The sequence below is a fragment of the Diabrotica virgifera genome, chromosome 4 (genome assembly GCF_917563875.1).
Source record: "Diabrotica virgifera virgifera chromosome 4, PGI_DIABVI_V3a".
Taxonomy (NCBI): domain Eukaryota; kingdom Metazoa; phylum Arthropoda; class Insecta; order Coleoptera; family Chrysomelidae; genus Diabrotica; species Diabrotica virgifera.
In genome coordinates, this window is record NC_065446.1 from 158,971,945 (window position 1) to 158,996,902 (window position 24,958).

The following is a 24,958-nucleotide window of genomic DNA, read 5'->3' on the forward strand; positions in this document are numbered from 1 at the left end:
CACTTTCAAAGACAGACTCCGACTGATCTGAATTGGATATTATCATTGGTTCCGGTTCAGATTCTAATGCAGGATTGACTGTGAAGCTAGGGCCAGCAATTGATTCTGAACTGGATGATTCACTTGGCTGTAGTTCAGCCATTAATTTTAAATTATGAGCCACATACACGATTTTTGACGCTCGAGTATTGGTCAGCCTGTTTCTCTTGTTGGTGTGAATTCCCGAATATGAAAAAAAGGATCTTTCACATGCTGCTGATGTCGCTGGCAACTCTAGAAAACGAATCGCCAACTTGGAGAGTGCGGTATTTGAGCAAAGACCACTCCACCAGGCAATAGGGCTGATAGCTGCAATTGTGTCCTCATTCCATAGAAAAGCCTTTTTGAATAGTCCTTCTTTTGCAATAACATTGACAACGTCAGCTAAGACGGCTGCTTCATCGACATCTGGCATCTTCTGTGCTACCTTGTATATGACTTCTGTCGCATCAGTCTACATTAAATAAAAAAATTAATATAAATATAAATAAAACCCACTATAACCTAAAAAAATTTACCATCTCATCTGAGCTAAGTTCGCAGCCACGATATTTTGGATCCAAAAGGTTAGCTACAAAATGAACACTAAAAATGGCAAACTTCTTCCGATTTTCAAAAATTGCCCTTGTATCTGCTTCCTCTTTGGATAACAATGGGCTTTTAGTGACATTTTCTAATGAGGTGTTAACCATTTTTTTAAATAAATGCAGACATTTTGAAATCGTTGGTGTGTCACCTTCTACAGAGGTTAGCAGTTGGTTCCAGAAGCATAATGTATCCTTGTACCTGGTCCCAAAATATATCGCTATAATGCTATAATGCTTAGAGCATTTTTTTTTAAAGATGGGTGTTTGCTTACTGCCTTTTCAACTTCTTCATTGATAGCCATCCTTTTTATTATTTGTTTGTTAGCAAGCAATTATTGTAGACAAAGAACTAATGATCCCCATCTGGTAGGCACTGGGAGTTTAAGACTGCAACTTATTTTTAATTCGTTTTGTTTTTCCTTTACCCACGCAGATAATATGTGGCTTTGTCGGATGGCCTTTGTAAGGGCAACAGCCTCGGCAGTAAACGATTTCAGACTTGTTAAATTTTTGAGATCGGTAAATATTAAATTAAGAGAATGAGCAAAGCATCCATAGGTAAAAATGTTATTATCAAAATCATTTTCAATCAAGGCCCAAGCAGCTTTCATGTTTGCTGCATTGTCTGTGACTATACCAAATACCTTTCGGGGACCGATTTCACGTATTACTGCACCAAGGGTTTTTGCCATATATTCTGTAGTATGAGGTGCAGTGCCTGTGGGCATAATTTTAAAAAGGAATGGCTTTGGAGTTGTTACAACAAAGTTTAGGACAGCCTCGTTCCTAATATTGGACCATCCATCCACCATTAGTCCAACAGAATGTGCTCCAGCTTAAAGTAAAGAGATAATTATTTTTAACCTACTAGCATAATGTAGGTTTACTTATATTAAAGTCGGGCCGTTCTAAAATTACTGAAATATATACGACGGACGGTGTGGTACAACACTGTACCGCATCTGGTTGCTGTTCAAGGTCTTTCCTGTTAAACTTCGTCCGTAGTACGTTGTTCAGTGGTAATTTTACAGCGGCTCGCCTATATATTGTCAATGTTTTAATAAATATAATAACAGTAAATTAAATATTTTTTTAAAAATTCCAAAATTCCCCAAATTACATTAGTTTTAATGAACTAATACGGTTTCAACCGGAGTCGATGCCAAATTACATCATTTTGTACAACACTCCTTGGTAATGATGCAATGGCATCGAAACCGGTTGGAACCGTATTAGATTATTATTAAAACTAATGTAATTTGTGGATTTTCTAAAAAATATTTAATTTATTGTTATTACGCAGAATTTCACAGAGTAAGGGCCGAAACAATAAATTTTAATAAATATGGTAAAACTTAAATCTTACCAATGTTTTCCGAAACCATAGCCTTTACACGTAGGTGCTCACTGTCTAATAGTGGGCCTGATACAAGGTGTCGGGTTGGTATCTGATAAGCAGGTCTGAGAAATTTAAACAACTTCTGCCACTGTATATTTTCTACTAAAGCCAGTGGTGCTTGACTTGAATAGATAGCCCGGCTAAGCAGTTCATCGGCTTTTACTTTTTGTTCAGGTGTCATTTTATCCATGAATGCGGACACCTCTTTAGATTGTGATTTCGGTTTTTCTGTAAATAAAATTCCCAAATTTATTAAATTTAAAAATAAGTCTGTAAAGTAAGGTTATCTTTAGGAATTTCTACTAAATAAAGAAGAGGGAAATTTGGAAATATTTTTAGAGCTTTGGTACATACCTTTAACTTTTTCCTCCCTTTTTTCATGTATTGTTTGTAATAGTCCAATGTTTCGTTGTTTTCTCTCCGTCACTCCATACTTTATTTTAACTTCCTCTGGACATTTTAGGCATTTTTTAATATGTTCCAACAAACGTGTCCCATTTTTTGATAGTTGAAGTGTACAAAAAGTACACTCTACTTGAGGAGTTTTTTTTCTGTGTTTTTAGCATTTTAAACAGGGAACTTACTTTGCAACTTTTCCTTCCCCGTGATTCCCGCGAAGAACAAGAACTCGAATTCGAAGACATTATAAACATTCAGTTTTTGTCACTAATGTCACTACAGTAGGTAACAAATAATTTATTATCATAAAACACAGAAAATATAATTAACAATAATTAATTTATTTAAACACACTTAAATAAGCACTAAACACAAATATTTCCGGCACAAGGCAAGTAAATCACAAAATAACAACAGAACACCTGCAAAAGCTAATCGGTAATTCCCCGGTTTTCTCAGCGCCAACGAATACGAGCGTCCTGCTAAATTTCGGTGATTCCCCAAAAGCAACGACGTAACAAAATAATAGATAAAGGCAGTAAGGGTTTAATGTTTCAATATTTTTTAAAAAGGAACGTCAAACACTGAGTTTCTAGATGTTTTGGATATAATATTGAAATATTGGGTGATTTTTAGGCTTACAAACAACTCCTAATATTGATATTGTTAATATTACGTTGAGAAACTAATAAAAAACAATTAAAAACAAAAAAAACACGTTTTTTATTGTTTTTTTTTCCGTTTTTTTTAGAATTAAAAAAAAACACGTTTTTTTACATCACTAATAACGACAGAGTGCGATGCTAAAAATTATCGAACTTATATAATACAATATAATTATTCTTACAATACTTATTCAATTTTGTATGCCGAATAGAGTTTGTGAGAAATGGGTGGAATTGGCATTTATTCGAAATTTGCAAAATCCAATTATTAATTATTTGTAATGTTTAATGATTTACGTCTTGTGGTGCCAGCAGGCTGGTCCAAATTTTTGAGTCATGAACATTGTCTTCGGACCGGAACCTTGCGAAGATTGTTGAAGACATTGAAGTTGTTTTTAAAATGTAAGTGTAGTGTCTATATATTTTTTAGTAGATGTTTCATATCTAGGAACGGACACTTCGCATTTTTCTATTTTGCAGTATATTTGTTTGTGTATTAAAATTTCATTATCCAACATCGTAGACACTTCAGTTTTTCTGTTGTATTTGTTTGTTAGAAATTTCGATTAGTCTTCACATTTCTATGCTTGAAAATGGCGACAGTTTGGTTTTTTCTTTTATTTTCAAATCAAAAGCATCCCTTCTTCCTTGTTTCGGCTTCGATGAGATTTTTAAGTCTCTTTTTACTGCTTACTAAGTTTAACAGTGTTATCTGCGTATCTAATATTATTCACAAACTTGCCATTCATCTTTATTCCTTCTTGAATCGTCTATAGTCCGTCCCACCTTGACTTTACAGTACATATAAGGAACATAGCCAATGCAGTCCTTATGAGAGTTTTTCGCGTGGTGACACCGATTTTATCAAAAAGAATTTGTAATCGAACGTTAGAGAGATTAAATTAAAACTGTTTTAGAAAGACAATCTACAATTTTAGGATTCATATGCGTTTAAGTTTATTTTATATACTATAGTTATTACGCATATGACTCCTAAAATTGTAGATTGCCTTTCTAGAACAGTTTTAATTTCATATCTCTAATGTTCGATTACAAATTCTTTTTGATAAAATCGGCATCACCGCGCTAAAAACTCTCATAAGGACTACTGCATGGCCTATGTTCCTTATACTGTAAAGTCAAGGTGGGACGGTCTATAGAACTGATAGTCAATGAAACATAAGTGTACATTCTGAAATTCATCGATCTGTATAATTTACAGTTGTGTAAGTTCGACAAGATTCAACAGTGGGCTCGTATCGTTATTATTTATGATAAGGAACAGCTCTTGAGGCAGTATATTGTATCATCAATGAAGCTTATAAAATCATATTTAAAGTTGCAGAACATATTTGATTACATACCCAAAAATTTGTTTACGCAAATATTTGTAACTTCAATATAGTGGGTTATTTTTCTATGAGACATTTTCATATTTGCGCAAGTTTCATAGTCACTATACAAGATGTTGTTAAAAGACTATACCAGAAAATGGGAAATAATCTCACCTTGACGTTAAATTTGCTAAAAACTAATAATTATTATAGTTTGCATAATGTACGATTGGAATATGACTCAACTAAATGAATCTGGTCTAAATTATTTTCGAAGTAAATTTTTGCAAAATATGTCAATCAAAATGTCGAAAAACCGAAATTGTTGAAAAATGTTCCAAAGAGCCTAAACAGTTCTCGAATGTAGAAAGTTTTTCTATTTAATGCAAGCCGCCACTGCACAATTAGTTTTATCGCAGAACTCGGTGAAATATTAGCATTAGTTTGAAACATTGGTGACTGATATTTATTTTTGCTAGTATTTTCTTAGTTTTATTTATTAGTGTCTCGTATTCATTCAAAGTATTTTACCTTTATCTACTAGTGATAAAATATGTCCAACCTTTTGGAACTATTTATAGTTTTTGGAAGGGTCGATATCAAATTTAGTTGATTATGTATGTTACATAACTGAAAGTAGTATTATCAATTGCATATTTTTATTACATCATTGTTTCTGTTTATGAACCATAGTTTCATGTCGCATTGCTCTAAGGGTGCAACTTAAAAAGGCTAATTAAAAGACGAACAATATATACGTTAGTAGGTAAAAATTGTATTGTTTTCTGTACAATATTGCATGACGATTGCATAAATATGTTTGTCCTTCGTGAGATAAACGTAAATATTCTGCAGTGGCCGCTGCTATTGGTTTTCTTTAAAATATAATGTTTTCCAAAGATATATAAATTTATAAGATATAAGCATAGTTTGTATAAATATATATATTATACATATTCTCGTATATATATACCGGGTGGTGAATCATAAAACGGACTATAGGAAACTGAATGTAAAATTCTAAACTGTTGAATTCCTGCTTCCCTAATTATTTTACATAAAAAGTCATGAGAAGTTATTTGTAGAGGATTGAAATCTGTATTAAAAACAAAAGCTACACAGTTCTAGGATTTAAACACATTCCAAATTTTTGAAAAATACAATAATTTTGCCACAGTAGGTATGTGTGTACAAGTTAGGCCACGCGTTACTATTTAACTGACAGTACGCACACTATTGACTAAAGAAAACATCTCTAATCTTAATACTTTCTCCTCAACTGAGGGTATCTTATCAATTTTATTGGTTTTTAAACAATAAATAATAAAATAAATAAAAAATTGATAGTTCAAATTGTTAATATAATAACGTAATTGTCACCGAATGCCACCGGCCACCGTTAAATACATTATTGCACTGTGTGTGACCTAACTTTGGCGTGATACTGTGAAAAATGTATTATACTTTTATAAAATTTAGAATAATTATTGTTCGTAGAACAAGTTTAACAGTTGTTTTCAATACAGATTTCAATCCTCTACAAATAGTTTCCTATGACTTTTGATGTAAAATAATCAGGAAAGCAGGAATTAAACAGTTTGGAATTTGACATTGACTTTCCTATGGTCCGTTTTCCAATTCACCACCCTGTATAAAGTAGTTTATAAGAAAATGGTAAATTATTAATTAGTTTTAAGGAAAATTCGGTCTCATAGTCATATGTCAACTATCTATCCAAACATTGTGACAAGGGGAGGAATAAACTTAATATTCTATCTATTTAGCATTTCTGGAGCATGGTAAATATGCTATATGATAATACGAATTTAAGTTCATTTTTTTTCTTGTCGTTATTTGACTCACAATTTTCTTATACGTTTTCAATACTTCGTTGTCAGTTGTTAGTTTATTGCAGAGGATACAAAAATAAAAGTCATATTTCATATTATATTTGTTTAGATTTTTAATTGTTGCGTAATGTACTGTACCTGCGTATTAAAGATTGTAAATATTTTATTTGATGTACAGGTAGCCATGTATTTGTACAAAGGGTCATACGAGCTTCGTTAAATATTTTCGTTTTTGGAAATATGTAGACTCACCATTTAAAGTAAAAATTCAGAAAACTGAAAACCTATCACCTAAAAAGATGAAACTTCGTTTATTAGTGCTAACAAGAGATGGATACATTTTATAGCTCAAGCTTCAACAGAAAAAAGTGTACTGTTTAAATATACAGTATCTGTGTCGGCTTCTCTTTGGTAACTAATTAATTTTTGTGAATAGGCATAAATATAATCGTTGGGCATGGCGTCTTCTTCTTTCTTTAATTGATCACAGTAAGCGTGAGAGGTAAAAGTGCAGTTAACAAAAAAATCAGTAGCAAAACTTAAAAACTATAAGCCAACATATGTACGTACGAGCATACCGTAGTTCTGGCAATCTGTCTTTCTTGTGCATTGCAACTCCTCACTCTCTCACCCCCCTCCAAAAAAGAGACTCAGCTTTACTTTACTCAGCTACAAAAAGATGGTGTCGTCACTTAGCTCTACAGGCTGCTCAATCTATGTTAATATATTATTATTATACGTCTATGACCAATCCTAGCCGGTCGAATGACGACGTTGCTGGATTGAGTAAAATCCACTATATACAAAAATCGAAAATAAAGTTAAAATTCAGTTTACTCTATCGGTGAGTAAAATGATTAAAAATATAAGTGGAAAATGAGATAGTATGGACTAGAGAAGTATAAGAGTAGAATAAAAAATTGATTAAATACAAAATAACAGCTGAAAGTGAAAATGGCAGTTAAAAGCCGAAAATTTAGCATTAAAATCCCAAGATATGGCCCACAAGAAAAAAATAGAAAGAAAAATATATATGGGAAACAGAAAAAGAGGGTGACCAAGAAAATTATATAAAAAGTAGTATTAAAAAAAATTGCACTTAAAATCCAAGTTCTACTAAACGAAAATGCCGGCATAATGTTAAAGGTATTGGGATCCAAAAAGATAAAAGCTATACTACTGAAACCTAAAAACGGAACGAAAAGTATAGATGTAATGAAGCAATAGAAAAAATTAAAAGGAACTGACATTTATTAAGTGAAGATTATTCCAGGTAATACATAAGAGCAGATAAGAATACTTAAAGAAAACAAGAGAAAAGAGCAAGAAAACATCACTATTATATGCTAAACATAGACGATAAAACATATACTGTAGAAAGCTTAGATTATATGGGAAGGACCAAAATGAAACTGAATACTAAAACACCTCAAAGAAAAACTTACTGAATATACCTACTTAACTTACTGGAGGAAGAAAATATACTGACAGATCATCAGGACGCAACAAAAATGCTGGTGCGATGACAAAAAATTTGGGAATATACAGTACATAAATCGTTCTGCTGGACATATGTAATATACATTGAGATAATTGTGGCAACTGCGCTCTCTCGATGACATTCGTGGTTAGCTTTAACCTGAAAATTGACAAACGGCTGACACAAACAAACGTCAAAACATGACAATGTAGTAGCTGAATAAATTGGAAAACAGTACCAGTTTAATTTTGAAATTAGTTTTTAAATAAAAAATGTTTTTAAAAATTAAAGTAAAATTATGAACTCATTAATCCTAATCTTTGTTTTTGATTTATTTATGGGCAGCCTTGTTTCCAAACTCATTCATTCTATTCGTTCAACAGCTCTATTGCACCAGAAACTCGGAATAGCAGCTCCAACTAACACAGGTTGGCGCAGTTGCCACAATTATCTCAATGTATATTCCCTATGTCCAGCTGAACGATTTACGTACTATATGTAAAAGTGTAAGATAGAAAAGATCGAATTCCTCGTATGACTAAAACAACCCTGCAAACGAATATGGAAAATGCGTCTATGAGATTTAAAGACACTGTAAATAAAGCTGAAGAAAACGACGACATAGGAGACATCAAATCAAACATTAAAACGAGATAGAAGAAGAAAAAATAGAGCACAACTAGGAATTGGAATGTTCAAACATTATTGACACCAGAGAAAATGCCAGAGGTAGTAAAAGAAATCCATACACGATTGATGTACTAAGCTTTGTTTTTAAACCAATAGGAGTAAACTAAAAAGACAGATTCGCACCCAAGAAAGCACTAAAAATATCGCCAAATACATCTTTTTTGGTTGATCATATCGGCCTTTGACGGTAATCCATAAATATTATATTATACTAATACGTCGCTAAAGAGTTCTGAAAACATGTGTTTTTATATAAAAACAGCCGAAAATCTAAAAATTAAATGAATAACACAGAAAATACAAAAATTGCTGATATAATTTAATTAACCTATAAAATGTCAAAAGTGTCAAAATTTTATAAATGTCATTAGTGTCAAAATTTGATAACAGTGCAGTAAACTTGCCTGAGGTTGGACCAATTACAAACACGCTTTACAACGTGAGAAATTTGAATTACTCCTCTTGGTTTAAAAACAGACTATAGTATTACAAGAATTAAAAATTACACAATATTATATTCGGGGGAATACAAACAATGTAAAATGGTATAGCATTTTTACAATAAGATAAGAATCAAAGTTATAGAATTCAAAGCTATAAATGTCAGTGTCACATATAAAAAATAGAAAGAAATAAACCAATATGACAATAATTAAGCATATGTGCACCAACAGAAAATTCACCAGAAAACGATAAAATAGAATTATATGAACAACTGAAAGATACTACAGTTTATTCGCATGTGCTATGCACTAGAAGTAAATATTAGTTGACAGCGATGTCGTCGTCAACAACGAACGAGGTGGCTATTCGTTACAGGTTTTAAATATTTTTGTATAACCGTTACTTGTACAATCGCGTAAATTATTTATTAATTTAATAGAATTATTTTTTCACTATGTATTCAGTACAATAATTTATATACTACACAATAAAAACGAATAATCGAGACAGGAGAACGAGTGATGTTAATAATATACTGTTTCTCTGGAACGAGTAGATAGATTTTGAATACCTTTAATAAGTAAAATCGTTGTTTACATGCACTGCATGTCTTATTGAAATTTAGTATATAACCCACTCCTCAACACCAATATTAAGTAACGTATGCAGATGCTACAGTGTTTATGGGAAAAGATAAGGTAAGATTAAAAGAAGCATTAACAATCCTGGCAAGTGAAGCATGGAAAAGAGGTCTAGAAATTGGCGAAGAAAAAAATATCTAATCTGCCTGCTGAAGAGAAAATACCAAGACGAAATCGAAAACTACACTTTTGTAAGAGTTAAACAATTTAAATGCTTAAGAATTGTGAATGGTAAAAATAAGAGAAGTTACCATAGGCTAATGTAGGAAAAGAACTTATCCAGAGATGAAAAATTGAAGAGAACCAGAATTTGAATCGGACCCGTGGTTACATACGCAGCTGAGACAATGTGCCTCGCAGATAAAGATTAAGCATAAATGTTAAGAATATTCAGAAGAATTCTCAAGCAAAAGAGAAATCAATATTTTTGTCGCAAACTTTACACACCTTTCAGCTTTCGCAATTATGAATCAGAAGCCTATCATCATCAGTAGCTCGACAACCCTTTTTGGGTCCTGGCTTGTTCTAGGATTTTCCGCCATTCTGTTCTGTTCCTTGCTTTGTTCTTCCAATAATTAATTTCCAAGTGTTTTCAGATCTTGTTCCATGTATCACTGTATCAGAAGCATATGCCTAATTTAAAAAAAAATCTCAAGCTATATACGACGAATAGTACGACGTTAATGAATTTGTTTTAATGTTTCTGGGTTGTCTACGTCTAATCGTTCTGGTTTTCCCCTAATTTAATTATAGTAGGGGAGCCTGGGATGCTAAATTTGCAGTTACTAAAGCGCCATGAGTAACTATTGGGAAGATTAGGTCTTAAAACCAAAAAAGTTAAGTTTTGGTGTTACACGTAAAAAAACATGAAAATATTCGAGCTCATCAGACATTCTTAGTGTATATGCGATATATCTTTCTGCCAACCGAGAGATATTTATCTGACGAGTGCCTCAGATGTTCATTCATAGGAAATGTTAGTGAACTCAAAATAGTGTGCTATTTGTGCTAAGTGTGTCTGACGATTTGGACGGGACCAAAAGTCATGACCGATTTTTGAAGATGTAAAAAAAATGCGACCTTAAGATCAGATTTTTATACATCAGGTCAGGTTGAACTTGATGTCCTAGTCGTCCTAAATGATAATCTGACAATTATATGGAGGAATATTGGTAAGCTGTCAATTAGAAAAAGTTTTAAATTCACAAAATTGTTTTAAAACACAACAAACAAATCGTCATATATCTAAATCAGTAACTACGGTATTATTAGTTCATTCGCGGTATCAATACTGGACGCGTTCAGGGTTACTCCGCATTCGCACTGCAAAATTGTGCGTTCGCGGTGATCAAGTTCTGTATCGATAGGGAGGGACTGCTATTGTAATCTGGAATCTTGTCGTTCACGGTTATTTTGTCCGTAGCTTAAAACCAGTTCAACGGTTGAGAATTTAGAGTTTGTACATGCGCAATAGGAATTTCAAAATACATACTTCAAATAATAATATTATTAATTATATATATTATATGCTTTAGACTACTCCTTTACAGCTGATCCGTTAGCGTTGGCCTATGCTTATTTACTTTCACTTTACTTCTGGTCCTGTGTTTGTTTTCGTTTTACTCAAAATTTATGGGAGTTTATTGGTTTTTCATTTAATTTTTAAATTCTATGATTACAAAGTTTGATTTCGTAGGTAATGTTTGAATTATCCGTTATTTGGTTTGTTTTTAACAGAATAAATTTAATAAAGAATAGTTATTTATACGATAGTTTAAAATGTCTGATCATTTAAGTTCTAATGATGACGGTTTTGAGAACTTGCTGGAACTTATCGAAGTTTTTAAAAACGTTGGGTATTTTGAAACCATTATAGCATAAATTGGATATATCGCAACATTTTCGAGCTGCGACTCACCCATTTCATAGGACATAATATCCAAAAATTGTAATATATTTAGACATAAAAATCAGGCTGTAAACAAGTCAGACACATAAAAGCTAGATTATGCACTGAACTGGAGGTTATTAAAAATTCGTTCACGGTTTAAATCAATCATGAACCGCAGTTGCGTACAACTGATTACTAAAAGAATTATATTGGTACCGCGAACGAAACTATTGTAATCAGCTGAGATGGCGGCAGACGTAATTGTCGTAATTCACGAGAGTGAATAATAGCCATTACATGCGAGTAGAATACTATACTTTTTTACGACCTTCTTTTGATATGATTTACTATTTTATATAATTATATTAAAATTTACAAAAACAAATGTAGTTCTCCAATAGTACGCGGCTGAATAATTGGTTGCCTACTATTAGGAGGCGTATAATATTGTTACAATAAATGTAAGTGTCTCGACCGTGAGGATTATTCGTATAAAGATAAACACTATTTTGGTGTATTTGAGAATAAAATTTAAAATATTGCATCGTAATAGCACGCAAGCTCATTAGACTAGGAGCCGGTATACCTAGGTGAAATTTACAAATCATTTTGGGCACCATAAGAGTCTATAACTTAAATAATAGAACCTAAAAGAAAACGTATGAACACTGCGTCACTTTTTAGTTACACATGCGTCGACAGTGGCGCATCAAACTTTCCACTTTTGGACGGGATGAATAAATTAAAAGGTACCCTCCCTTACTCCCAGAATTCAATTTTTTTTTCAGTTTTTTAAGTTCTATGTGATTAAGACGTAGCGTAATTTTAACCCACCATCCCCTTCCCCCGCCATCCATTTTTCGTTTTTATTTTTTTTTAGGTAGGATGCAATCAATTTTAAAATTTCAAAAAAATGACACGCATTCATAGTAGAGGCTTTTACAAACCATGTTTATTTTTTTATAAACCCGTAGAATGTACAAAACCTCAAAAAATTTAATTTTTTTTTCGGAAAAAAGCGTATAACATTTTTTTGGGGATGGCTGCAGGTCTAATTTTTTTTATCTAATGTATTTTATCAGACACTTTTTAATTTTCCAAAAAAAATCTGTTTTTTAGAGGGATTTGGGGATTTTCTCTATTTTATAAACTTTAAAATATATTAAATCCATGCTTTTTTATATGCTTTATGAAAATTGCAGTAACTGAGTCCAATAAAACGTTTAAAAATGGGAGAAACAAAAATAAAAAAAAATAGACCTGCAGCCATTCCCAAAAAGAGGTTATTCGCGGTGTGCAAGTACTTGGAGGGGATACGAGAAACGATCGTGCGCGAATAGCGGAGAAATATTGCAACTTTCTTAAATAATTCATATTGTCAATTGAAATTGTCAAATTGATGTATATTTCATACCTACTGTCATTGAAGAAGAAAAATTATATGTTGCTCCACAATATTTATATGATATGCAAATATTATATAAAGGTAGATTTAATTAATTGTATTTTGCTTGCAGTACTGCATTTTAATAACTAATTTTATTTACTACATACACTTGTTTAAGTTTTAATAACATAACCTGAATCTTATTTTTTCTTCTTATTATTTTTTTGGACTATGGCCTTGACAATTATCCAGTAACCAGGACTAATATAATTGGCCAATATAATTAAAAGTGCGAAAAATGTTGCTGAGCGTAGAAACCAGGTGTCGCTTTGCCGAACTTGCACGGTCCCAATACGCCTTTTTCCGAAAAAAAAATTTTTAAACATTTTCTGAGGTTAAGTACACTTATCCTTCGGGTCCATAAAAATAAACATGTTTTGTAAAAGCCTCAATTACTATGCGTGTGATTTTTTTGAAATTTTAAAATTTATTACATCCCACCTAAAAATAATAAAAACGAAAAATAAAGTTTTTGATGGTGGGAAAGGGGTGGTGGGTTAAAATTACGCTACTTTTTATTTTTTTAATCACATAGAACTTGAAAAATGAAAAAAATTGAATTCTAGGAGCGAGGGAGGGTACCTTTTGTTTGATGCGCCACTGTCGACGCATGTGCCACTAAAAAATGACGGCACAGTGTTCATACGTTTTCTTTTAGGTTCTACTATTTAAGATATAAACTCTTATGGTGCCTAAAGTGATAAGCAAATTTCACCTATAGCGGCTCTTTGTCTACATGTAACGTAATGACGGTCTGTTTTGACCTTAATACCTGTCACACGTCACTTAGGCATGCATCACTTGTTTAATTAAACCCGTGAGTAATGAAGTATTACTCACTTCTCACAGGTAAAGTAATGGTTGTTATTATCTATTCAAAAAAAAGTGAATAATGATCATATTACCGAAGGGTCGCAGAAAAAATAATTTTAAACTCATGTGATATTAAACCAATTACTAAAATTAACTATCTCTTTTTGGTGATACAAAAAAATCGAGTTTCGAATTATTCCAATACAAGAAAAGCGAAGCTTAAATGTTTCCTTCATTATTTGTACAGATATAATGAAGACCTTGTATGTAAAAGTTGTTAAAAGAATATTATCTACTGGTGTTATATTTTTATAGTGTAAATGAGAACACTAAATCGTAAGCACGTAAGTATGGCTCTCTTTATAGGGTTATTACAATAATTAAAAAAAAATAGACAGAATCATCGCTGTTATTATATAACGTTTATAATATGACAAGTGTAATAATTTTATTTCTAGGATTTCGTTTTAAACATTTTATACGAATAATATGCCGATAAGTTATTGCAGCATGAGAATATGCGGGATCCTAACAAAGTTGGTCATGGGCTATATCTTAGTAACTACAAGTAGAGTGACAGGAAAAAATCCTAATTTGTTCGACTAAGATACATTTAGAGAAATTGTTGTAAACTTAATCGACAATACAGCATGCTGCTACCGTCTAGTTCCTTTACTAGGTGGTCGTTATTTCTTAACCAATGCCGTTTTTGATATTTTTATATATACAGTATATCCCTATAAGTTGTATCCATATGGAAAACTTTTATTATTAACGAAAAAAAGTTATTCTTTATAAAAAGTTGTGCATAGTCCAAAACCCAAGATTCAACCATCAGATATCAAATTTTATGAATTATACGAGGTATGTCAAAAAGTTTGAATTTCGCTCAGGAGTAAAGTATGTAGCTTTATTTTTCACAATATTGAAAATTGCTATTATGAAAAGTTGTTTGGAATTAAAAACTATATTCTAATATGCAATTACATCCTTCTAATTGAAAAAATTTTTTTTGAAAAACTATGGATAACATACATTAACTCAGTTATTTTAATTCTGATAACTCTTTTATTATTATTGTTACGAAAAAAAGTTATTCTTAATAAAAAGTTCTGGATGGTCTAAAACCTAACATACAACCATCTTATATCAAATTTTATCAATTTTATACAAGGTATGTCAAAAATTTAGATCAAAAGTAAAGTACCTTTATAGTTCAGAATATTTCAATTATAAGGATGTAATTACATACTGAAACATAGTTTTTAATTATAAATAACTTTTCATAATAACAATTTTCGATATTGTGAAAAATAAACGTATTTTACTCTTGGGCGAAATTCATATTTTTTGACATACCTCGTATAAAATTGATAAAATTGGACATAACATGGTTGTATTTTAGGTTTTAGACCATGCAGAACTTTTTATTAAGAATAACTTTTTTCCGTAAAATTAATAATAAAAGAGTTATCTGAATTGAAAATACTGAAAATAATGTTACGTTACCCATAATTTTTCAAAAAAAAATTTGTTCAATTAGAAGGATGCAATTACATACTAGAATATAGTTTTTAATTTCAAACAACTTTTCATAATAGCAATTTTCAATATTGTGAAAAATAAAGCTACTTTACTCTCGAGTGAAATTCAAACTTTTTGACATACCTCGTATAATATTCAAAAAATGTGATACTTGATGGTTAAATTTTAGATTTTGGACCACGCAAAGCTTTTTATGAAGAATAACTTTTTTTCGTAAAATTAATAAAAAAGTTTTCCATATGGATGCAACTTACAGGGACATACTGTATATACACCGTTATTAGGCGTCAACGCCCTTCGGTAGGGATCTATGGAGGAGTATCACCAAGCCGCAAGCCGTGATCCCTTGCCGTACCGCTCCTCTATAGGCCGATCATACGCCAGTTATTCCAGATTAAGTCGTAGTAGATTCTATTGAATTTTATACTATCGACGTTGGCCTTTGATTAATTTCATAAATTAATTAAGTTTATAAATGATATTTTTATATTTATGCAAAATTGAAATGGAAATGTGTGTTTCTATACCTACTTACTTTTGGAGAACTGAAATAGTTTGAGATGACAGTGAAATTTTGTATTTTCATCTTTATTACTTTAGTTTGGAAGAACTTAACCATTTCTTTTTTATCTATTTTCAAAATTAAGATGATAGTCAACCAAAGGGCACCGCACACATCTTATGGAAAATAGAATATCACTCAGATTCAATAAAATTTACATGAATAGATTCGTCTCGAAATATCGATCATTTCATATCATTGCGCCAACTGAATTTTGCTTAATAACGATCTTTTGCAAGTCGTGTCGTGTACCAAAGTGTAATACTTCCTCTAATCGGCTTAGCTCACGCTGGGTTTGAGCTGTTTTGAATAACACCTATACTAATACATAGTCTTTATTAAAGACATTTTTATGGACTTCAAAAATGTGATTTCGTTAAATAATTACAATTTGGTCCGTTATTATTCAAAATTCAGAGTTGGCACAATTATATGGAATTATCGTAATTTCAAGACGAATCTTTTCGTGTTAATGTTGTAGTATAGTATAGTTGATCCAAAAGATGGCATAACCCAGACATCCAAAGTGAAAGTTATACTTCAACATCAAATTGTTCTATATGGTCCACACAATGTCCAGCAAAATGTCACACCATTTTGAGCGTCGGGTTTGGGGGGAGAGGGGGGAGAAATCGGTAAATTCGTAGTTTTTTAAGTTTTTCGCCAATATTTCTAAAACTATGCGGTTTAGCATGAACAACCCTCTATACAAAATTGTTCTACATTAAATTTGAAACCAAAAAGGCCCCATGCATAATCTTTCTAAAATGCATGGTTCCAAAGTTACGGAGGTAGTATAGTATAATAGGTCCAAAAAAAGGCCTAACCCAAATATCCAAAGTAAAAGTTTTCCTCCAACACCAAAATGTTCTATATGGTCCACATATTGTTCAGTAAAAAGTTACACCATTTTGAGCGTCCGGTTTGGGAGGGAGATGGGAGAGAAGCCGGTAAATTCGTAGTTTTTTACGTTTTTCGTCAATATTTCAAAAACTATGCTTTAGCGTAAACCATATTATATACAAAAATGTTCTACAAGAAATTTAAAACCAAAAATGTTCTATACATATTTGTTATAAAATCAACGGTTCCAGAGTTACGGAGGGTGAAATGTCGAGGTTTTCGATACTTTTTATATTTTTTGGGCAATATTTATGATATAACTATACCAAAAACCCAGACATCCAAAGTGAAAGTTATCCTCCAACACCAAATTGTTCTATATGGTCCACATAATGTTCGGAAAAAAGTCACACCATTTTGAGCGTCGGGTTTGGGGGGGAGAGGGGGGAGAAATCGGTAAATATAAAAAGTATCGAAAACCTCCACTTTTCACCCTCCGTAACTCTGGAACCGTTGATTTTATAACAATTATGTATACAACCTTTTTTGTTTTAAATTTTATGTAGAACGTTTTTCTATAGAACATTCCTTACGCTAAAGCACAGTTTTAGAAATATTGACGAAAAACGTAAAAAAACTACGAATTTGCAGATTTCTCCCCCTTCTCCCCCCCAAACCCGACGCTCAAAATGGTGTGACTTTTTTCTATACATTATGTGGACCATATAGAACAATTTGGTGTTGAAGGAAAACTTTTACTTTGGATGTCTGGGTTAGGCCTTTTTTTGGACCAATTATACTATACTACCTCCGTAACTTTGGAACCGTTCATTTTAGAAGGGTTATGCATAGGGCCTTTTTTAATTCAAATTTAATGTAGAACAATTTTGTGTAGAGGGTTGTTCATGCTAAACCGCTTAGTTTTAGAAATATTGACGAAAAACGTAAAAAACTACGAATTTGCAGATTTCTCCCCCCTCTCCCCCCAAACCCGACGCTCAAAATGGTGTGACTTTTTTCTGTACATTATGTGGACCATATAGAACAATTTGGTGTTGGAGGGTAACTTTCACTTTGGATGTCTGGGTTTGGGTCTAACTATACTATACTATTATTGAATTTGAATAACATTATATTTTCCATAAGATGTGTGCGGTGTCCTTTATGCCAAATGACAAAAATATCAAAATGCCGATTTTGTTGTTTGTTTTTATATTTGCAATAGCAATAGAGATCAGTATATAAGAAAGGTGAAAAGCTCTAAGTAACCTCAATCTAATCGTTACCACCCGAAGGCCCACCGCGCTATGTTATGTACTGATGCTGCTTTACGAGTAGGAAAGTGGATGTTAAAATGACTGGGGGAAGCCCGTTTGACATTGAGGTGTACAAGAAGTACCTAATTAACAGTGATCGGGGGCATAAGAAATTGTTGCTTATCTCAATATCTCTTTTTTCTACATTAGAAGTGATCGATAATGACCAGAGGATAGGTGAAGAAGTACAGTAAGACATCAAGAGATAAGCGATTAGTTTTTCACTCTGCGTTCAGGATGGCCTCTTCTGGCATTCATAATTTCTTGCACCTACTCTCTAGTTATTACTGATCACTTCTGTGGAAAAAAAGATGATATGTAGAGATAAACGACCACGACTTACAACCCTCGATAACTTCTTGTACACCTCAATGTGCATCCCTGTTTATCATCATTGGAGACCCTGATAGCGTAGTTACCAAAGTAGTCTAGAAGCCTCCCGCTTACTTTACTAAATACTAATGGATATTTTTCTGATATTTTCAAAAACGAATAAACTACTAATAGACGATTGTAGCTCTTCAAAAGTAATGATAGAAACATATATATTTCAACAATTTCATTAAAATTGTTGTTAAAAGGAAATTTATAAATGGTATCTGTCTGTATCTGTAGAGTAGGGAGTGTGAGTCAAGTCCCACAGCACTTAGGCCACAATTGACCATTGTACATCCTCCCAGGGGATTGTCGTCCTTAGTTCATTATCCATCCTGCCATTTCCAGGAAGGTGGACAAATCACCTGGTGACATCTCCCCTATATCAGCAGGTGTAGTCCAAGGCTCGCCGAAAGCATACTCTCGTATTGACGATAACTCCGGACATTCACATAGGACATGCTCGACAGTTTCGTCATCTCGTTCACACCTCCTGCATAGAGATGTGTCTACTAGCCCCAGTGTGTGGAGGTGTTTTCTTAGTTGACAATGGCCAGTTAAAAAACCAACTGTCAAGCGTAGGTTTTTCCTGGTCATTTTCAAGTACTTTTCTGATGCTGACTTCGCAAGGTTCCTTAGTGTTACCTTGGCAAGTCTACATCCTGGCCCTTCTCTCATCTTTTTACGGTTTGTGTGTGGGAGTGACATTTGACAGTTTCCGCGATTGTTGCAGTTGACAAGCCAAAAAGATCACAAGGTCCTAAGAATCTTAGGCCTGCTGCCCTTCTAGCGAGCTGGTCAGTAATGCGGTTGCCTTTATTTCCGTTGTGTCTTTTAACCCACCTCCGGATGATGTTGTTACCATCCGAAGCTTGGGCTAGTGATTCATGACACTCCATTACTAGCCCTGATATGACACGTGGTCTGTTAAGGGTTAGTAGCGCTTGTCTGCTGTCTGTGCAGATTATTACAGTTTTGCCGGCTATACCTCTCCCGATTATCTCTTTTGCGGCTATGGAGATACCAGCCAGTTCAGTCTGAACTACGCTGGCATTTTTTCCCATCCCCCATTTTCTACTAAGGTTCAATGATCTGGAGTGTATTCCACATCCTGAGCCTTCTTCCGTTTTGGAGCCATCGGTGTAGATGCAATATGCATTTGCCACGTTTGACCCCCTATGTTGTCTTGTTTCGATTTTGTATGGTTTGTCGAAGACAAACGTAGGTTTAATTGAGTCGCATCCATGGCCCGCATGTAGCTGGGGCAGTGCCTCCAGCTCACCCCGCCAGAAACGACATCTCAATTGTCCCATTCCTACATCAAGGTTTGCACCCGCTGAGCGTAATCTCATCATCGTCATCAGCGCCACCTCTCTGACATATATGTCTAAAGGGGTAATGCCAATGAGCAACTCCATTGCAGCAGTTGGTGTTGTTTTCATGGCACCTGTTATATTTAGGCAAGCCATCCGTTGAATATGGTTTAGTTTGTTGATCGCTGTTGCCTGTAGCACTTTTGGTACCCAAGCAATGGCTCCGTAAGTTAGCATTGGCCTAATGACAGTAGTGTAGATCCAGGCGACCACCCTGAGCGAAAGGCCCCAAGTGCGTCCGACCGTTCGCCGACACTGTTCATAGGCAATATATGCTCTTTTAGCTCTACTATCTAAGTGAGAGTTCCATGTTAACTTCCAGTCAAGGGTAATACCAACGTATTTCACCTCTTCAGAGAAGTTCAGACTGCAGTTTAGAATCCTAGAGGGTATTAAGCCCGTGATCCTCCTTTTTCTGGTGAAGAGGACCATCTCTGTCTTCTTTGGATTTATAGACAGTGAGTGTTCCTTACACCATGTTTCTATTAGTCTGAGAGCAACTTGTAATCTCTCGCATAGTGTGTTCTCAAACTTACCGCTTTGCAAGACGGTTATATCGTCTGCATAGGCTATTGTGTAGAAACCGTTCTTGCTGAGTTGGTCAACCAGGGTATCCAACACTATGTTCCAGAGGAGTGGTGATAGCACCCCCCTTGTGGACATCCCCTCGTAACCATCCCTCTAACCAAAACGTCTTCTACATTTATGCTTATTGTTCTATTTGACAGCATACTGAATATCCATTCGCTCACGGCCAGGGGGACATTCCTGACATTGGGTGATGCTTGGGAAAGTTGTTTTATCAAACGCTCCCTCAATGTCTATGAATTTTGGGGTGTCTAGGGTGGATTCTTTATTATCCAGCGATCTTTCAATTCTTCCCACTACTTGATGAAGTGCAGAATCGGTAGATCTTCCCGAAGTATATGCATGTTGATTTGGATGAAGTGGATTATGAACCAGAACATCATCTCTTATGGACCTCTCGCATAGCCTTTCCATCGTTTTCAAGAGAAAAGATGTCAGGCTAATTGGTCGGAATGCCTTCGGTAGGGTGTAATCCATCCTACCTGGTTTTGGTATGAAGACCACACGTACCTCTCTCCACTCTCTAGGAATATATCTCAGAGCCAGGCTCTGAACATTCCCACAAGGTGCGGCAAAAGGATATCCAGTCCCCACCGTAGTAGGGCTGGATATATGCCGTCAGGCCCTGGTGACTTAAAAGGGGCGAAGCACGATATGGCCCGTCTTATCTTTTCCTCACTAATTAATGTTCTGGCATGATGCCAGTCATTTGGTATGGGTATGATTATTTCTTCCGTCCAGTTCGGTGCTTTTGAAATGCTAGAACCAGGGAAGTGTGTTTTCATCAGGACCTCAGCACTTTCGCAATAGTTGGAAGTTTTGCTTTCAGCTTCCTTTGTTAGTATGCTGATATGCCGATGTGGATCTTTTGAGAGCGCTTTTTGTAGCCTGGAAGCTTGCGGAAAATCTTCGATTTCCTCACAGTAGGCTCTCCAAGCAGCTCTTTGTTTTTGTCTGCAGACTTTCTTAAACTCTCTGAGGTTTGATTGATAAATATCCCAATCCTCTTTGAGTTTGGTGCGTTTTGCTTTATTAAAAGAAGTTCTTGCTGTCTTTCTAAGGTGTTCCAGTTCAGCGCACCACCAAGAGTTGGTTTTGCGACTTTCCTGGACCATCCTTATCGGACAGAATTTTTTATAAGCGTAGCCTATTTTATTTTGGATAGATACCGTGTACCTTTCCAATTCTGTATTAGTTCCTGGAGTTAAAGCCTTTTCATTCCGCAGAGCATCTTCTAAGAGGCGGTTGTAGAGTTCTACATCCATCCTCCTAGGGTCGCGAGATTTGATAAGGCTTTTCTCCAGATTAATAATATAGGTCAACCAGCGGTGATCAGACATAGAGATGTCTTCTGAGACCTGCCAGTTCTGAATTTTATTAGATATTTCTGCTGTTGCTAGCGTTATATCTATAACTGTTTGGCTACGAATAATAATAAATGTAGGTTCCGTGCCTCTATTTAAGATATAAAAATCTTTACTAATAATATAGTCATAAAGAGACTTACCTCGAGAGTTGTTATCTTTGCTGACCCAGCCTAGATGGTGAGAATTCGAATCGCAGCCGATAATAAGTTCTACCTTCTGGCCGAGACAATGGTCTACCAGATCTTCCATCTCCTTTGTTGGTGGTAGGGTGGCTGCATATGAGGGTAGGTAGACCGATGCTAGTATCAACTCTCTGTTTTTGGCTTTTCCCCATGGGCATTTTACCTTAACAGCAGTTACGTCTGAGGTGCAAAACTGCACCAGGGGGAGGCTTTGATTTTCCTGGGAACATATATTGCTGTTCTCGGTTGTTGGTTGCTTGGTAAGCTGAAGATTTGACCATTTAGACTGCCAAAACCAATTATTTTGGTCTTAATTATCCAAGGTTCTTGGATTAATGCTATTGCATCCTCCTTTACATCCAGGTGGCGGCAGAGTGTCGCGGTTGCCACCTTTTTGTGCTGGAGGTTGCATTGAATAATCGTTACCTTTTTCCCGACGTCTTTGCCCATGGCGAAGGTGTCGTATTGGTTCTTTTTAGGTGTCCATTTCCTCCTCACTTGAGGAGGCGGCAGCCTTAGTCGTTTCGGTGCTTCCTCTGCAGGGTTCGTCGACCACCATCTGATGGTCGTCGTCCTGCTGTGGAACCACGGGTGTTTCAGTCTCAGTGACCGTATCCGGTTGCCGAGTATCTGAGGTCCCTGGTTCCGAGGAGGTGCCCTCCATTTTTTGTTTGCTTGCTTTTAGAGTTAATGAGGTGAACGCGTAGCTCAGCCTCATTGCCCTTTTCTTAAGGACAGCCATGTCCTCGTCTCCGATTCCGAAGACGAACAGGTGTCCGTTTGGATCGGTTTTGGCCTCATGGTGGAAGGTGCACCATTAGCCTCCGCAGTACTCTTTCTGTGTCATCAGAGGTGTTAATAACATCCTCCGAGATCCATAGAGAGGCTTTAGTAAGCTTCGGCAGCTTATCCTGACTGACAACAGCCAGTGATGCGTCCTTCCACGGTTTGAGGTCATCTATAGCCTTTTTTAGCCACGCAAGCGCCTCGTCGTCATCGCAGGCCACTCTGATGATCTCACCAGAGTAGGTCCACGCCTTAAACGTGGGCGCTTTTGCTTGGCTGTTGGAGGTGGACAAGATTGCTCTCTCCAATTCCTCCATCAGGCTGCGTTTGATAAGGTTTTCCCGGTTGGCAGAAACCTTGCCGTACGGGTTTACCTTATCTATGATAGCTACCCTAAGGTGTGTTACAGCGGCTTCCGCGAAGCTTTGGGAAGGGGCAGTGGTGTTTCCACCGCTGCGTACCTTCTTGTGCTTCTGCGGCGTGCCCTCCGTGGAAGTGCTTGGGTGAAGGCGCTTTATACCGGGGGCTGTCGGTTCCTGTCCTCTTTTGGAGGTGGAACTGTTGACAGCTTCCGATGCGGGCACCCTCACCTTTGTTTTTGGAGGGGCTGGAGAGGGATGGGTGGCTCCCATAGGTGCCTTCCCCGCCGCCTCTCTGGTCTTCCTCCTTCTTTTTAGCTCGGCGCCACTAAGTTTGTGGCGCTTTTGTCGATTTTCCCGAGGTGATCCTTGTCCGGCCTCTGCTTGGGCCGAAGCTTGAGGTGAACATCGCTGTCCGTCCTCAACCGCGGCCTCTAGCTGAGGTGAATGCTTTGGTTCAGCCTCGGGATTTGGTTTTGGTTTTTTGTTTGTTATTGTTAGTTTGTTATTTGAGTCCATGATTTTCCCACGAGTAGCTAGGGAAAGGTTGGTCACTCCTGGAAGAGCCCCGCATTACCAGAGGAAGGCTATATGCAATGGGGTTTCGCCTGGTACCAAGGGGATCGTTCACGACCACATACACCCTGTGGCCATCCAGCCATCGGCACGATTACCATCCACCTTAGCTTGGGTAGGTTTGGGGTAGGCTGCTTCTTGGTCGCTGAAGCAGTTCGTCCACTTCTAGTGGAGAGATTCCCAGATACCCCAGAGAACCAAGTGGTGACAGGAACTGATCTAGCAAGGTCGTTTCACATCCTTTCATACTTCCCATTCATCAGACCGAGCCCGTTTATAGGGGGTACCTACACTCGGCGGAGAGCTCCTTATTAGGGAGATCCTATTCATTCACACATGTATACTTGTTCCACTTCCTACACCAGACTGCAGCCCTATCTAAACTGTCAGCTTAAGCCCCCTAACTCACGTCAAAGTCTTGCAGCCACTATCGGGGGTTTATAAATGGTATTTATAGAGAAAATACAGTTGCGTCACAACTGAAAAACAGATCATGGTCCCCGATTACATATGTATATGGTTTTCTGTCGGCGATATGTTATGAAAATATTTGCATCATGCTTCAATATGAAAAATAATAAAAAAAGAATTTTACATTTATCACTGAGGATATAATTATTTTATATTATACTCGGTGTTAATTTTCCGCGTAAATATTGTAAGTTCGGCAGAGGCTTAAGGTTCAGCAGAGATCTATCGTTATTATTTGCAATAAGGAAAAAACTTAAGGCAGTATCGGGTATAATTAATTAATCTTTTAAAATGCGTATTTAAAGGTTTAGCAAATAACAAATTTATGGAAAAAAAAACATTGCTATTGTTTACCCTGTACACTGATTCTGACGGCCATTTCAAACTCCCAAACTAATTTTTTTAAATGTATCTCTCGACGGGCTTAGTAATATTGTTTATACATTATTTATTATTGTTATATTGTTATCCAGTAATTAGGTACCTAGTGGTTTCCAAGATATAACCGGTGGAAAATGTTGTTGGGACACCACAGAAATATAATATATACTTAAACAGAAGTATTACATTTTGCAGTCAGTTAAAGGGTAGGATAAGAGATACTCTTTGTTAATATCTGGTCTAATACACATGTACTTTTATTACTTCTGAGGTCATTTTTATGCGACGTCAGTATCCTTATTAGATTATCAAGATGTGTGCCCGATGCATGAAATCGCAATTTTCACAAACGCTGAAACGCAAATATAACGCTGATAGGTTTTTTTTATAGTCAAATTAAAGTGACCACAAAAATAATAAAAATACATGTGCATTAGACTAGGACTAGATATTAACACAGAATATCTTTTATCCTACCCTTCTCTTTAAATAATGACTACAAAAAATGATACTTTTGTTTATATGTATATAATGTTGACTTGTTAAAGCAAGCAG

The 24,958-nt window shown here is 35.3% G+C and overlaps 1 protein-coding gene across 1 annotated transcript; it reads right to left on the bottom strand.

The window, feature by feature from the left end:
- Nucleotides 1–958: 958 nt before the first annotated feature.
- LOC126878450 (uncharacterized) lies at nt 959–2,936 on the bottom strand. The gene is made up of 2 exons (XM_050649383.1): nt 1,993–2,936; nt 959–1,461 (listed from the first exon to the last, which is right to left on the bottom strand). Exons 1-2 carry the CDS (start codon nt 2,213–2,215, stop codon nt 959–961), a joined length of 726 nt encoding a protein of 241 aa, XP_050505340.1. The 5' UTR covers nt 2,216–2,936.
- Between the last annotated feature and the right edge of the window lie 22,022 nt (nt 2,937–24,958).

Coding starts and splice junctions, on each gene's coding strand:
- LOC126878450 (XM_050649383.1), bottom strand. CDS start 2,215: ATGGATAAAATGACACCTGAACAAAAAGTAAAAGCCGATGAACTGCTT. Junction 1,462..1,992: donor TATGGTTTCGGAAAACATTG/GTAAGATTTAAG, acceptor CTTTACTTTAAG/CTGGAGCACATTCTGTTGGA.